Source organism: Ambystoma mexicanum, chromosome 11, assembly GCF_040938575.1.
Source record: "Ambystoma mexicanum isolate Mex_15411 chromosome 11, UKY_AmexF1_1, whole genome shotgun sequence".
Lineage (NCBI taxonomy): Eukaryota > Metazoa > Chordata > Amphibia > Caudata > Ambystomatidae > Ambystoma > Ambystoma mexicanum.
The window spans coordinates 1,486,145,114-1,486,158,815 of record NC_090934.1 but is presented as its reverse complement, the minus strand read 5'-3'; the positions used below and the strand labels follow the sequence as shown (position 1 = coordinate 1,486,158,815).

At 45.1% G+C, this 13,702-nt stretch overlaps 1 protein-coding gene across 1 annotated transcript in view; it reads right to left on the bottom strand.

The window, feature by feature from the left end:
- Window positions 1–13,702, bottom strand: part of LOC138504629 (aminopeptidase Ey-like) — a 288,546-nt gene that overhangs the window by 190,569 nt on the left and 84,275 nt on the right. Inside the window, exons 3-4 of the mRNA XM_069625225.1 lie at window positions 2,378–2,514; window positions 2,160–2,286 (exon numbers count right to left, since the gene is read on the bottom strand). Of these exons, the coding sequence (XP_069481326.1) occupies window positions 2,160–2,286; window positions 2,378–2,514 (264 nt within the window). The remainder of the gene's footprint in view (window positions 1–2,159; window positions 2,287–2,377; window positions 2,515–13,702) is intronic.

Here is a 13,702-nt window from a genome sequence, read left to right as displayed (position 1 = left end):
AGGGTAATACGATTTAAAGCCGTGTGTACTGGAGTGATGGGGCTGCTACACGCTGCCCATTGAAGTAGATAATGCCAGCCTCTACGTGCCCCCATGCATGTATTGCCCGTTATACCCAGTATCAGCAGCTCTCACCAGTGCCCCTACTCCCAGCAACATCCGGTGTTGCACAGTCTTGCATTGACACTCACAGATGGACAATCCCAGGGGAAAGGCTAAAGAGGTCCACATGGGTCCAGTTAGAAGTAAAGCCAATGGTGCGCACATTGTCAGACTGTACACAGTCACACCTTGTGAAGTATCAATCTCCTCTGAGACCCCTACTGCTGTCTCTTTCTCATCTCCATCTCTGCCTGTCACATTCCTTCATAAAAGTCTTCATATTGTGTCTCTGTTTCCTTCTATCACTTTCTCTCTAAGAAGTCAAACTACCAGCTGCACCTCCTCAGAGGTATTCTTCCCTTCCTAATTTTTCCTCAGACGCTCACTGTCTCCAGAGCTCTGGTCCTCTCTAGGCTGGACCTCTGCAAAAGCCTCTTTCTAAATCTTCCTGACTCTATTCTTCGACCTTTACAACTTATCCAAAACAGGACTGCGAGACTTGTCCTTGGGCTCAAGCCTGGGATTGTGTCTCACAGGCTCTACATTCTCTTCACTGGCTCCCCGTGGCTGCAAGGATCGAGTTCAAGACCCTCTGCAACATCCATGAGGCTTTCTGGGGCCTGGGAGCGTGCTACCTCCAACCCTCTCTTTCTAAACATCTCCCTTCTCGAGCTCTCCGCTCATCCACCTCCAACTCTCTGAGGGTCAGTCGCTTTTCCAATCAGAGAGCTAGGGGCATATTTCTATCTTCAGCTGGGGCCTCCCTCTGGAACAGCCTCCCTGCCTCTCTCAAATGTGTGCAGAACCACCTCCAGTTCTGGAAGCAACTGAAGACCTTCGTCTTCGCTTCCGCTTTCTCTCTTCCTCTCCCCTGCTGATGTCCTGACTGCTCCACGCACAGGTCACCTGGCCACCCTTTGAACTTTCACTCAAGTTCCTGCATGTCCAGTTGCACCCCACACTTCCTCCTGGCTCCCATAGCACTTGTGGTCTGTATCTGCAACGCTACTGTCCCTTCTCTCTGCACTTATGAGCCACCCGTTGGCTGCACTTTCTGATTTACCTGCACTTAGTCACCCGCTAGCTGCACTTTTGAGTTACCTGCACTTCCCCCTTCCCCTCCACCATGGCACTTCTCCCCTCCCTCTTCCCCGCTCTTGCTCGATCTGAATGACACAAGGCCCAGTAATATCTTTGCTTTGTCTTACCCGTTTCCCCCTCCTTGTCTTGTCGCGCCTAGAAACACTTGTGTACAGGCGTGTTATAAATGCCATATCATATCCTATCATATCATATCATATCCTATCATATCTCACCAACTGAATCCTGGCTTTCAGAGGGATGTTGCAAATGGGGAATATTTGACCAAATGTCCTCTCTTGCACAACCAACATACTGCAGAATGGAAAGCCAACGGCAATGGTCATGGAACACATGTTCGCTCACCCTGTTCATGGCATGGCCTTCATCAATACTAGAAGAGAAGCATGGCAGTATCATGCAAGGGTTTGCGACCAGCACGCTGCAAGCACTGGACACAAATCGGTCCTTAGCGTGCCCATCAGTTTCTGTCCACGCCAAGGATTGCTGTGTGGCTGGCATCTTGCCACACGACGGCGGTAAGCTCCCGTAATGCCCAGTGTAGAGCCTGGCACTTTGAGATGTTTGTGCCTTTGCATGAGGCACAGCCACCGCATGCTACCTTCCAGCTCCTTCTGGACCTTACCAAACACCTGAAAACATGGTTCTTCACACAGGAACTACTCAAATAAATCTTGCTTAGCAATCAGCACTGTATCAACAACTAATGCCACTTAAGATGATGTTGTAATACACCTTCCTGTATATTTATACCCTTGTATATGCGTAACCAGGTAACTATTGTGTGTTTTATTTTCAAGAACAGCGCCTAGATGCCTCCGGGTTGGGTGCACTTTACAAATGTCCAAATAAATAAATAAATAAATAAATAAATAAATAAATAAATAAATACATAAATGTGTCACTGTCCCATAAGAACAGAATTAAAACAGAATGTTGATTGTAGACTAGCTCACCTGATTTCGGAAGTGGATACGGCACTTTGTAATAATCTTGCAAGAAGTTGAGTATTGGACCAGTTACGCTCAGGGCGTATGCGCCTTGATTTTCCTGAATGGCCTTCTTCCGGGCCCAGATCCGGATCTGAAACAGAGCACGTGACATATTTAGTGGGGTGCCTAGGAATCAGGGCTAGTGGCCCATCTACCTGCTCCCGCATACAGACCGCCTTTACCTGTGCGCTGCCATTGACTTGCTCAATCTGGCCAAAGTCAGACACGATGAAAGCCAGGAGGTAGGTCGACATCTTGGGAGATTTTTCAAACTTCGTGACATGCCAGGTGACCAAGTCTATGACTCTTGGGACTGTACCTAGAAGGAATAAAATGCCCTTGTGAGATCATATCATACCATCCTATTCTAGGGTAGAGGGGTATGTTTTTCCCAGCCAGCTTTGTTTTTGGGGGCAGCATCTGCAGACACTCTGTGTTTCCATTATTCAACAAAGGAATTTCCCTGGGGAATGATGCTTAAGTAATGGAGTATCTCAGTCAGTATTAGTACTCTCACAATTATCCAGTTATTCAAAATACATCCTAATGATGACAGACAAATACATGTAATTTCATCTCCATACTTTCTTTAAAAATACCTATAAAAGTGAAAACATAACATGACCTAACAGCCTCAAACATTTTTTTTAAAACTAAGAAGTTAAAACACACTCCTTAAGAAAGTTGTTACTCATTCACCCAACCTCTTTCATGCCATGGATACTCATTTCACTCATAAAGAGCCCATATGAACAATATAGATATAATCATACAGAAGGAAACAAAAAATGTAGAAATGCAGGTTTAAGAGTGAACATTTTTACACTTTGTTTTCTGATCTATTCTATGTTCCAGTCATATACATGGACAACCTGTTTCGGCTGATCTTCAGATTTATTTCAAGATCTTGCCTTCATCAAGGCCAATTATGCCAAGGAGTAACTATTATTTGCTAAATACTGAGTGTCAGCCCAACTTTCTTAATTATGCACCTAAGCCCATGTCAGAGGACAGTGGGTGCAATGACCGTCACCATAGAGCCGTTTCAAGGTCCACTCTGTGATAGTAAATGACAAGAGAGGCTCCCCACTAAAATCATCCCAAGGCGCTGCAAACAAGGGAGAAAGTAAAAGATAAATATTGCATGGGAGAATTATGCATTCTGGGGCCTAACAGCAAAGTATGGAGTATACTGACATGTGCAAATGAGGCATCCCATCGGTTCCTTACAGAATCCACATCAAGGAGAATACACAATTCAAGACAGGAGCAGGTCCTTATTTGTTTCCATAAGTCCAATAATTATGGATGACTTGAGGTTTGCAAGGCCTGTATGAAATGAAGCCAGAATACTCTGGGGTGCAAGATTCACTGTGCATATTTCCTACAAAAAGCCAAAAAGGCTCAGGGCGAGAGGCATTAAAACGGGAAATATATGTTAATAACCCTAAGGTTATTTTTCACAAACAGTGTAAATAAATACTAGCTGTGCCCGGCATCACATACACTGTTCTACCATATTGTAAAGGTCCATTTTAGTCAGTAATTATATCGGAATTACCACTGATGGCTTCCAGGAAGGTGACGTACGTCCCTGTGACTTATCACCAAACGCATAGGAAACGTTCTTCTTTTGAATTTGAAAGGCATATTTGCATCAGATGAATAAGATGTATATTCGGCATGAGAACAGTATCTAAGTTTAATCCACCGTTTACACAGGGCTCTATGATGTGTCTTTGTAGACGTGTAATTGTCCATCTTCACCCAGTGCACAGTCCCTGTGATGGCATACGATTGCGTAGTAGCATAATTACAGCACCTACATTAAGTTTTAGCTCCTGAGGAGGCATTCATCCTACAGCGCTTTGCTCTTTAGACACTGAAACATTGAGCAGATAATTCACTGTTAATCGACACTGGAACTGCCGTGTCCTGTGTGAAGAGAAGTGGGGGTGGAAAGAAGTAACCTGAAAATATTCTGAATGTTTGCGATAGTGGAAGGTGAAGGTGACCGTGTAGATGTGTGCTCATTCTGTTTGTTAAAATGATAGCTGTTGTTGAAGTGGAAGTCTAAAACTACAAATTGAGACTGGAGGGTTTTAAAGACCAATGAGAGCAATCCCTCTGGACTTTAACACACTCAAACTTTAGTGTGCTCTCTGGTCTGGGTTGTCAGGGTAACACAACGCCGCCTCATACCACCTTCAATTTAATTAATTTCTCTTTGTTCATGGGTGACAAATCTAATGAATGAATTACTCAAGCTTTTATTATTAGTATTTTTTAATTGCATTTATTGTTTGAGAAACACATGAATCTGCGGTCAACAACTCTGCCTTTTCTTTACATGAAGTGTTGGGTACTGCATACAGTACAGTTTTGGAAAAAGTGCTTTAGACAGTGCAACATACATTTTCTATGGCGCGGATAGGTGGCCTGGTTCTAAAATGGCCATGCCACGAGGTTCTTTGTCCTATCCTTTGGCCATCTTGCCCCTTTGCCTTCCCCAGGTCGTTCCGACCCGGGTCATTCCTTATTTGGTCATACAGTTTCCCGCAAAACGTCAAGCTTTCATGGGCTTAGGCATGCCTTGTGTGTATGCTTCCAGGATGTGGGCTGGGAAGTCTGTTCCCAATAGACATCCTGGGTGCCAGAGAGTATGGAGTGCTGTGAATGCCTGGGACCACCGTGGTCTATGATTGGTCCACATATGGTATGCCTGAATGTGAGCAGATCTCCCATTGGGTCCTCTTCATTTTGGCGCGAAGGAGATTCTGGATAAGAGAATCAGCCAAACAGCCATGCCATGCCAATCTCAGAAGTTCTCACTGAACGAAGGATAGGATCGAAGTATCCGAAAGCTAAGAAGCCGATTTGAGGACCCCCTGGTGAACCGCTGGAAGGTTTGGCACCCTGAGCCCGCTGTCGTCCTGTGGGACCCCTCTGTTACTATGATTTGTGTGTGCACGGTTTAAGGGGACATGATTTGTGACTGCACACTGTAAGGGCCCATGATTTGTGTGTGCATGCTTTAAGGGCCCAGCATTACTATGATTTGTGTGTGCACGCTTTAAGGGCCCATCATTACTATGATTTGTGTGTGGATGCGTTAAGGGCCCAGCATTACTATTATTTGTGTGTGCACACTTTAATGGTCCATCATTGATTTTTGTGTGCACGCTTTAAGGGCCCAGCATTACTATGATTTGTGTGTGCACACTTTAAGGGCCCATCTGTTATGTCCAGTCAGCGTACATGGTCCATTTGGCATCACTGGCGCTGTAGGGGGAGGTTACTTCTACATTCCCTAAAGATGGCGCACTGTCTGCCACTCAGCGGTGCAGCATTCACAAAGGAAGTCACTGAAGTAACTCCTCCCATTCACCTGGAGCCAGTTCTTCAGACACTGAATTCTAAGCAACAGTGCTTTGCTACTGTTTCAGCAGCTATGTTCAGTGAGTTTCGTTCTACCTCGAGATCTATACTTTACAAGTTCTGTCTGCTAGCAATCTGCTTTCTAACTCTATTTCTCATTTCTACACAGAGCCTTCTCACTTCCCCATTGCCGGATACTGTGCGTTGGTTTCAGGAGTCAGTACGGACACCTTCAAAGATAGAAAGCAGGCATGGAAAGTATGTGTTAGGGAGAATTCTCTTCTTATGGCTAATTTCCCTTACCTATAGAGTCCCACAGCAGCTTTGCTGGATTTGAAGGGTTTGTTTTTTCTCCTGCTAAGAGTGAGACTCTTTTACCCACTCTTAGGCATATTTGCTATGTGTGTTCTAGGCTATTTTTTGTGTTTAATGTCTATGGGATTTTCTCTCACCCCCATAGGAACCATCGTTATCCACATGTGTTACACAGCACCCTCCGTGCAGTGACACAGGGGTGTCGTAGCGACCCCCAAACAGACTCCATGCCCTGGGACTGACTACTGTCTCCCAGGGCATGTAAAGTCCCCATTGACTTTACTAGTCAATCTTTATGAACAAAACCAGTACAACCCATCTTACTATGGAGGTACTGGCAAGGGTTAATCGTTTTTCCCTTATGTTCATTTTCGATAGAGTTCCGTACAGTCCCTCTCTCAAAAGTTTCTGGCTGCTGGCAGTGGTTACTACCAAAAATATTCGACCGCAAATATTTCCCTATGGGATTTTCCCATTGTTCGAGGCTACCACATTTACTGACAGCCTCTAACATACCGCCGGTTTATTTTAATATTAACTTTACTCCGGTAGGTTTTATTTGCCAGAACTTTAATATAAATTCTTTCTTGTGCCTTTCTCTAAACTCCTAACCCAGGTCGGGGATCCTTTGTTCATCCTTTTGGCGGGCTTCTGCCAAGAAGCCCTCTTTTTAGCGCCACTGATTCTGGGTGGATCCATTGTGTGGGAGGGGGAGCAGCACCCCTGGACAGGGTTGTCTCAGCAACCCCTGTCGCACTCTGCCCTGATAGGCTGGAGGGTCTCCTGCCAAGATAACCACTCCACTGCGTGAGTGACAGCTAGGCTGTATGAATGGGGATCTTTTTGCATAAAAGCAGGGTCCTGAGGACTGGAAGGGCAAGACGTTGCCACTGGAACTAAGAAGCGAAGAGGAGAGAAGCCAAAGACATCTGCAATGACTGAACCACTGGTGAAGCCCTGCTGCAGCGTATCACCACTTTTCTCCACATGACGAGAGAAGATCTTCATCTGCAAGAGTCTTCTTCCCTTGAGCTGGTGGGGCCAACCAGTTTGCCAATCGCCTTCCTGGACCTACCTTGGTCGAATCACCAGTACCATGTACTCGGAGACCGGATAGCCAGGCACCCGTCTACCTGGATCGCGATTTAAAGGAACGTACCTTTTATTCGTTGGGCAGCACCGCGGCTGGTTTCATCCCTGGGCAATGCAGTAACTCGAACCTTCCTCCAAGATGAGAGTCCCTCTTCCTCTGCTGGATCACCCGAACTGCAGGAACTGCCAGGAACAACCGCCACCGCAGGAGCCTCTTCTACATTTCAAGGTACATTGTTCCGCCAGGCCACACTTCTCGCGTGGTAGTGCTAAAGGTGTTTTAAATCCTTTACCTACCTGTTGGGTTGGCTGCCCCTATCCTCTAAACATTGTCTTTCACCTTCTGCATCCACCTTTTCGAATCGTTAACCAAAAACTTGACTGCAGCTACAAGAACATTTTGCTCCTGGGCCCTTTGCCCTGTACCACTGATTCTGGCACAGGCCTATTGACTCTGGCTAAATTGGTTAGAGATTGCTTCTCAACTAGAACTGTTTTGGTGCACCTACTTCTTATAACCACCTTTTTCTTCCCATTTTTAAAACTTGTGAAGTGCCATTTTGCTCAGTTTTCATTTAAGCCATGCATAACTTAAAGTACTGCCTTCCCTAAACTTGTTCACAAACTTATGGGAAGTGTTGCTAGGGTGTGTAAGAAGATATTCCTGTATAACTTGTGCTTTCCCTCCCTTGTGAGAAACTGCTAGAGTGCCATTTGTGTTTGGTTTTCACCGTGCCGTTTTGCTCAGTTTTCACTCTTGCTCAAACTTGTCTACAATTTAACTAGGGAGTTGTGTATACTTTTCTTGACTGATTTTAAACTTGCTTTAATAACTATGATTAATCTGTTGAACTAGAAGTGTGTAAAATAAGTATATATATTCTATTTAATGCAAAGCTTTGGTCAGTGTTTCCTTGTACCCTAGTATTGTAGTCCTATTGTGTAAACCCTGAATACTGATTATCTCCCTCTTGAGATAAGATTTATTGCTCATACCTGTAGTCTTAATCTTCTGTAGTGCTCCCTAAGGGAACTGCACAGGATTCTGCCTAACACTGGTGTACAGCGGTGAGGATAAAAGTATTGGATTTACATTTTAGTGTGCTGCTAATACCTTGGTTGAATTAACCACAAGGCTAACAATCACAAAAAGTTTATTTTTAAACAAAGTCAAAGTATGGAAAGTTACAGCCAGGAGACCCTCCTTACTAATACCGCTGATTATTTAAGGGATCTGTGTAGACAGAAAGGTCTTCCTGTCAAAGGCAAGAAATCAGAAATGATTGATAGACTGTTAGAGAAACAAAGTCTGGATAGTGGTGCTGTAGTGCCTACTACTCCAGCAAATGTAGCAAACATTGAGGATAATAATGGTGATGATGTTATTGTTGAAGCAGATGAGGAAGAGGAGGATAAGAATGTCACCCCCTCGGGCCCTCTGCCTGCTCAAAGGCCTCAACCCTTGGCTACTGGACCATTGTCAGGTCCCACATTAAGTCCTGAATTTATCACTCTAGAAAAAATGAGACTTGAGCTAGAATTCAAAGGAATTAGTGCCCAAACTGAACAGAGACATCAAGAACTAAGGCTCAAAGAATTGGAGCTCAATCATGAGCTTGAGATGAAGAAATTGTCTTTGGAAAATGCTTCTCTCCCCGAATGCTCTAGATCTTCCAGTCCAAAAAGTCCCCGGATGCGTAAAGAGATTGTGGGTATGTATGAACCTACGTTGGATGTATTAGATTGGCTTGCTATGTTTGAATACAATCATGGGCTCCAGGATATCATAGGGAATTAGTTGATCCCCTGGTTATTCTCTAGGCTCCCCCCTGTTGCATCTGATGTGGGGGAATGGAGTTGGGGGAGGTGGATAGGATGGAGTATGAATGTGTAAAGCTAGCTTTAATGGCTAGATTTGGGAAGACTCCTTCCCAGTACCTTAAGAGGTTTAGGACCCTCAAACAGCATGATAGTACCCCTTGGGCTACTTGGGTGGATGAGTGTTTGAAGAACTTAGAGGGATGGATTAAGGGTTACAGAGTTAACACTTATGAAGGAATGAGAAATCTTGTAATGTTGGAGTCTATCTATGATGCCTGCTCTCCTGAACTCAGACAGCACTTGGCTGATTCCAAAGAACTAGATTCTAAGAAACTGGCTAAGGCTGCTGACTTTTGGGTTGCCAACAGGGCTACTCACAAGGATTCAGGGGTCACTCAGAAAAAGGATGAGGGAAAGCAGACTAAGAAAGACAACACAGAGAATTCAAATAATTACAATTCCAAAGAGGCCTCCAAACAAAAGTCTAAGGGGAAGTACCAAGGGAAACCTAATCAGGCTAGTGTGCCTTCTGGTCCCAGACCAGAAGGAGGTCAGAACAAGCCACCATTCATGAAGACATTTGGGAAATGTTATGTTTGTTGCTCTACTGATCATGTGAAAGGGGATCCCAGATGTAAGGGTAAACCTTCAGGGGTCCACACTGTCTCCTTAGCCTTAGCTCCAGAGGAGGAAGTACATATGGCCAGTGGAAACGTTCATCTACTAGCTGAAGACCACATCAGAGTCTCAGCTAGTGTATCATTAGTATCTCTAGGGTTGTGGTAACAACATAATTTTGTTGTGTATAATTCTATCCCTCCTAATACTAAAGAGTATTATAAAGACAGTGCCCTAGTAAATGGTCAGGAGACCCCTGCCATTAGAGATACTGGGGCAAACATAACTTTGGTGGATGAATCTTTTTTCAAGGTGGAGGATGTTGCCAGGGCACCCAAACGCCTCACCAAGTTAGCTGGGGGGCCTGTGCAGATGCTTCCCCAATTACCAGCTCTCATCCAGTGCAATGAAATGACTGTGAGGATACCTGTTAGTGTGCAATCTGAAGTGCCTGGAAGGGTTCTTTTAGGGAATGACCTTAAGGAACTGGGGGTAGTGTCAAGTACTCCCAGACCTCCAAGCAAAAGATTGCAGGAGCTCACCAGACCTGCAAGGGAGAGGACCTTGAGGGGCTCTCGTGAGGAGATGATAGTAAAAGATATCACTCCTACTCCACTGGAGTTACTAACTGCTATTTCAAAACAACCAGAAGCAAAGGGGAAACCCAAGACTTCAAAGAATAAACCAGAAGAAAGCACTCCAGTGCTTCCAACCAGGACATCTCCTAGGTTGTCAAAAATCACACCTGTGATTCCTCCTCCAGCTGAGGCTGAGAGTGAGGTACAACCCCGTGTGGTTGAGCTAGAGCCTGAGGACTCAGATCTAGTAGAAGGCCAGGCACTCATTGGAGATCCTGACCCTGTGGACCATCCTGAGCTGCAGTCTTTACTGGCAGAAGGTGGCCCCAACAGGGCAGACTTCAGTAGGGGACAAAGAGAATGTCCAACTTTGGAAGGTCTTCACCACCAGGCAGCTTCTCAGCTTGAAGGGCAAGAGCCTGGGAAGTATAGGGTACACTGGGAAGATGGCCTCTTCTATAGTGAACCAAAAGAGTCGATCCCTGGAGACTACAAGAGACTTGTAGTGCCCCAAGAAAACAGACTCCAGTTCTTGCAACTAGCCCATGAGATACGTTTGGCTGGTCACTTGAGTTTCAAGAAGACCAAGGAAAGGCTCTCTCTCTACTTTTATTGGCCTAAAATGGGGGTTGAGGTAGATAGGTATGGCAAGAGTTGCCGCACTTGCCAAACTTCTGGTAAAAGTGGCTCCAAGAACGTGGCACCCTTAGTGCCTCTCCCTGTGGTGGGAGTACCATTTGAAAGGGTAGGGATCGACATTGTTGGTCCTCTTGACCCTCCAACATCTTCAGGCAACAGGTTTATACTTGCTGTAGTAGACCATGCTACTAGATACCCTGAAACAATTTCTATGAGGACTGTTACAGGTCAGGCTGTGGTTAAGGCCCTCCTTGGTATTTTTACTACGGTTGAGTTTCCTAAGGCGGTAATATCCGACAGGGGGTCAAATTTTATGTCCCACTACATGAACGCCATGTGGAAAAACTGTGGAGTTACCTACAAGTTCTCAACATCATACCACCCTCAGACAAATGGATTGGTAGAAAGGTTTAACAGAACCATGGAGAGCATGATTTGAGCTTTAGAGGATTCCCTTAAGAAAAAGTGGGATCTCCTACTGCCATGCCTTCTCTTTACATATAGAGAAGTCCCTCGGGAGGAGGTGGGTTACAGTCCCTTTGAACTTCTCTATGGCCATCCGGTCATATGTCCATTGGCTCTGATCAAGGAGGGATTGGAGAGTGCTTCTAACCCCACACCAGTCAGAGTTACTGACTATGTGATAGGACTCCGGAGGAGAATGTCACACATGATGGCTGAAGCAAGTGATAACTTGAAAGCAGGTCAGGCTCTGGTGAAGCACTGGCATGACCAGAAAGCCAACATGGCTGACTTTGCTCAAGACCAGCTAGTTCTTGTTATGGTACCAACAAGACAGAGGGCCTTGCAGGACAAATGGATGGAACGCTTCAAGATTGTGGGAAAACCTGGAGATGTGAACTGTCTGGTGGATTTAGGCAATCCTAAGGAGGCTCCTAGAGTCCTTCACACCAACTGTCTAAAAGCTTATGTCTCGAGACCAGAACTGGGAGCTTTGCTTCTAGCTTCAGCTCAAGAGGAGGAGGAGAGTGAACCTCTACCTGACCTCCTCAGAGGCAAACCTTTAGATGAGAAAGTAGAAGGAGTTAATCTCTCTTCTAATCTGACACCTGAGCAACAGGAGGAGTGCAAAGTTTTGTTAAATCAATTTGCCCCTCTCTTTTCTCTACCACCAGGCTTGACCCCTTGGGGCCAGCATGATATCAATACTGGTGACTGTTTACCTGTCAAAAGCAGGGGTTACAGGATGTCAGAAAATGTAAGAACCCACATCAAAGGAGAGGTCAACAAGATGCTTGATCTCAGGGTAATAGAGCCCTCTACTAGTCCATGGTCTAGCCCAGTTGTGTTAGTACCAAAGGCAGGATCCAAAGAATTGAGATTCTGTGTGGACTATAGAGCTCTAAATGCAGTCACTACAACTGATGCCCATCCTTTGCCAAGGACAGATGAGCTGGTGGATAGACTTGGTTCAGCCAAGTTCCTCAGCACATTTGACCTCACGTCAGGCTATTGGCAAATAGCCCTGACTGACCATGCCATGAAGAAAACTGCATTCTCCACACCAATTGGCCGATACCAGTTTAAGGTTATGCCTTTTGGACTAAAGAATGCACCTGCTACATTCCAAAGGATGGTTAATCAAGTTCTGAATGGGATGGAGGGCTTCTGCATGGCATACTTGGATGACATCGCAGTGTTCAGCCCTACATGGAAAGAACATGTTGACCACTTAGGATATCTTTTGGAGGCTCTTGAACTGGCCCATCTGACCAGAAAGGCAAGGAAATGTCAAATTGGTCAGAGTAAAGTGGTCTACCTTGGGCATGAGGTAGGAGGAGGTGAAATAAGGCCTCTGATCAGCAAGATTGAAGCTGTGCAAAAGTGGACAACCCCTTCTACTCAAACCCAAGTGAGAGCCTTCCTAGGCCTCACTGGGTATTACAGGAATTTCATTGAGAACTATGGGTCTATAGCTTCTCCTCTGAAGTTAATCTCCTCTCCAAATTTCCCTAAAAAGGTCAAATGGAATGAAGAGTGCAATCAGGCCTTTGAAAGCATAAAGAAAGCCCTTTGTCAAGCTCCAGTTCTCAGAGCTCCTGACTACCACCAACCCTTCATTGTGCAGACAGATGCTTCCAATATAGGTATAGGTGCAGTCCTCAGTCAACTGCATGAGAAAGGTAGGGAGCACCCAATTTGCTTCATCAGTAGAAAACTGAAGGAACCTGAAACAAGGTGGGCAACTATTGAGAGATACTGTTTTGCCATTGTGGGGTCTTTGAAGAAGTTTACACCATAGCTGTATGGATCTACTTTTATTATTCAAACAGACCACCACCCATTGAGATGGTTGATGCAAATGAAAGGGGAAAACCCAAAACTGTTAAAATGATCAATCTGCCTGCAAGGGTTTGATTTTACCATTGGGCACAGGTCAGGGTGTCACCACCAAAATGCTGATGGTCTCTCTAGGATGTTTATAACTGACTAGAGGTAAGAGACTCATCCAGGAGTGGATTATATCTTCCTGTCCCTTAGTCTGGGGGGGGAGTGTTAGGGAGAATTCTCAATTTATGGCTAATTTCCCTTACCTATAGAGTATCCCAGCAGCTTTGCTGGTTTTGAAGGGTTTATTTTATTTCTCCTGCTAAGAGTGTGACTCTTTTTCCCACTCTTAGGCATATTTGCTATGTGTGTTCTAGGCTATTTTTTGTCTTTAATGTCTATGGGGTTTATCTCACCCCCATAGGAACCATCTTTACTCACATGTGTTACACAGCACCCTCCGTGCAGTGACACAGGGGTGTCGTAGCGACCCCCAAACATAGATTCCATACCCTGGGACTGACTACTGTCTCCCAGGGCATGTAAAGTCCCCATTGACTTTACTAGTCAATCTTTATGAACAAAACCAGTACAACCCATTTTACTATGGAGGTACTGGCAAGGGTTAATAGTTTTTCCCTTATGTTCATTTTCGATAGAGTTCCGTACAGTCCCTCTCTCAAAAGTTTCTGGCTATGATTTGTGGGGGCAAGTAATTTTATAGCTGACTCCTGGGCCAGAAAACACGCATTCCTCGCTCTGCTAAGTCCTTAGAGA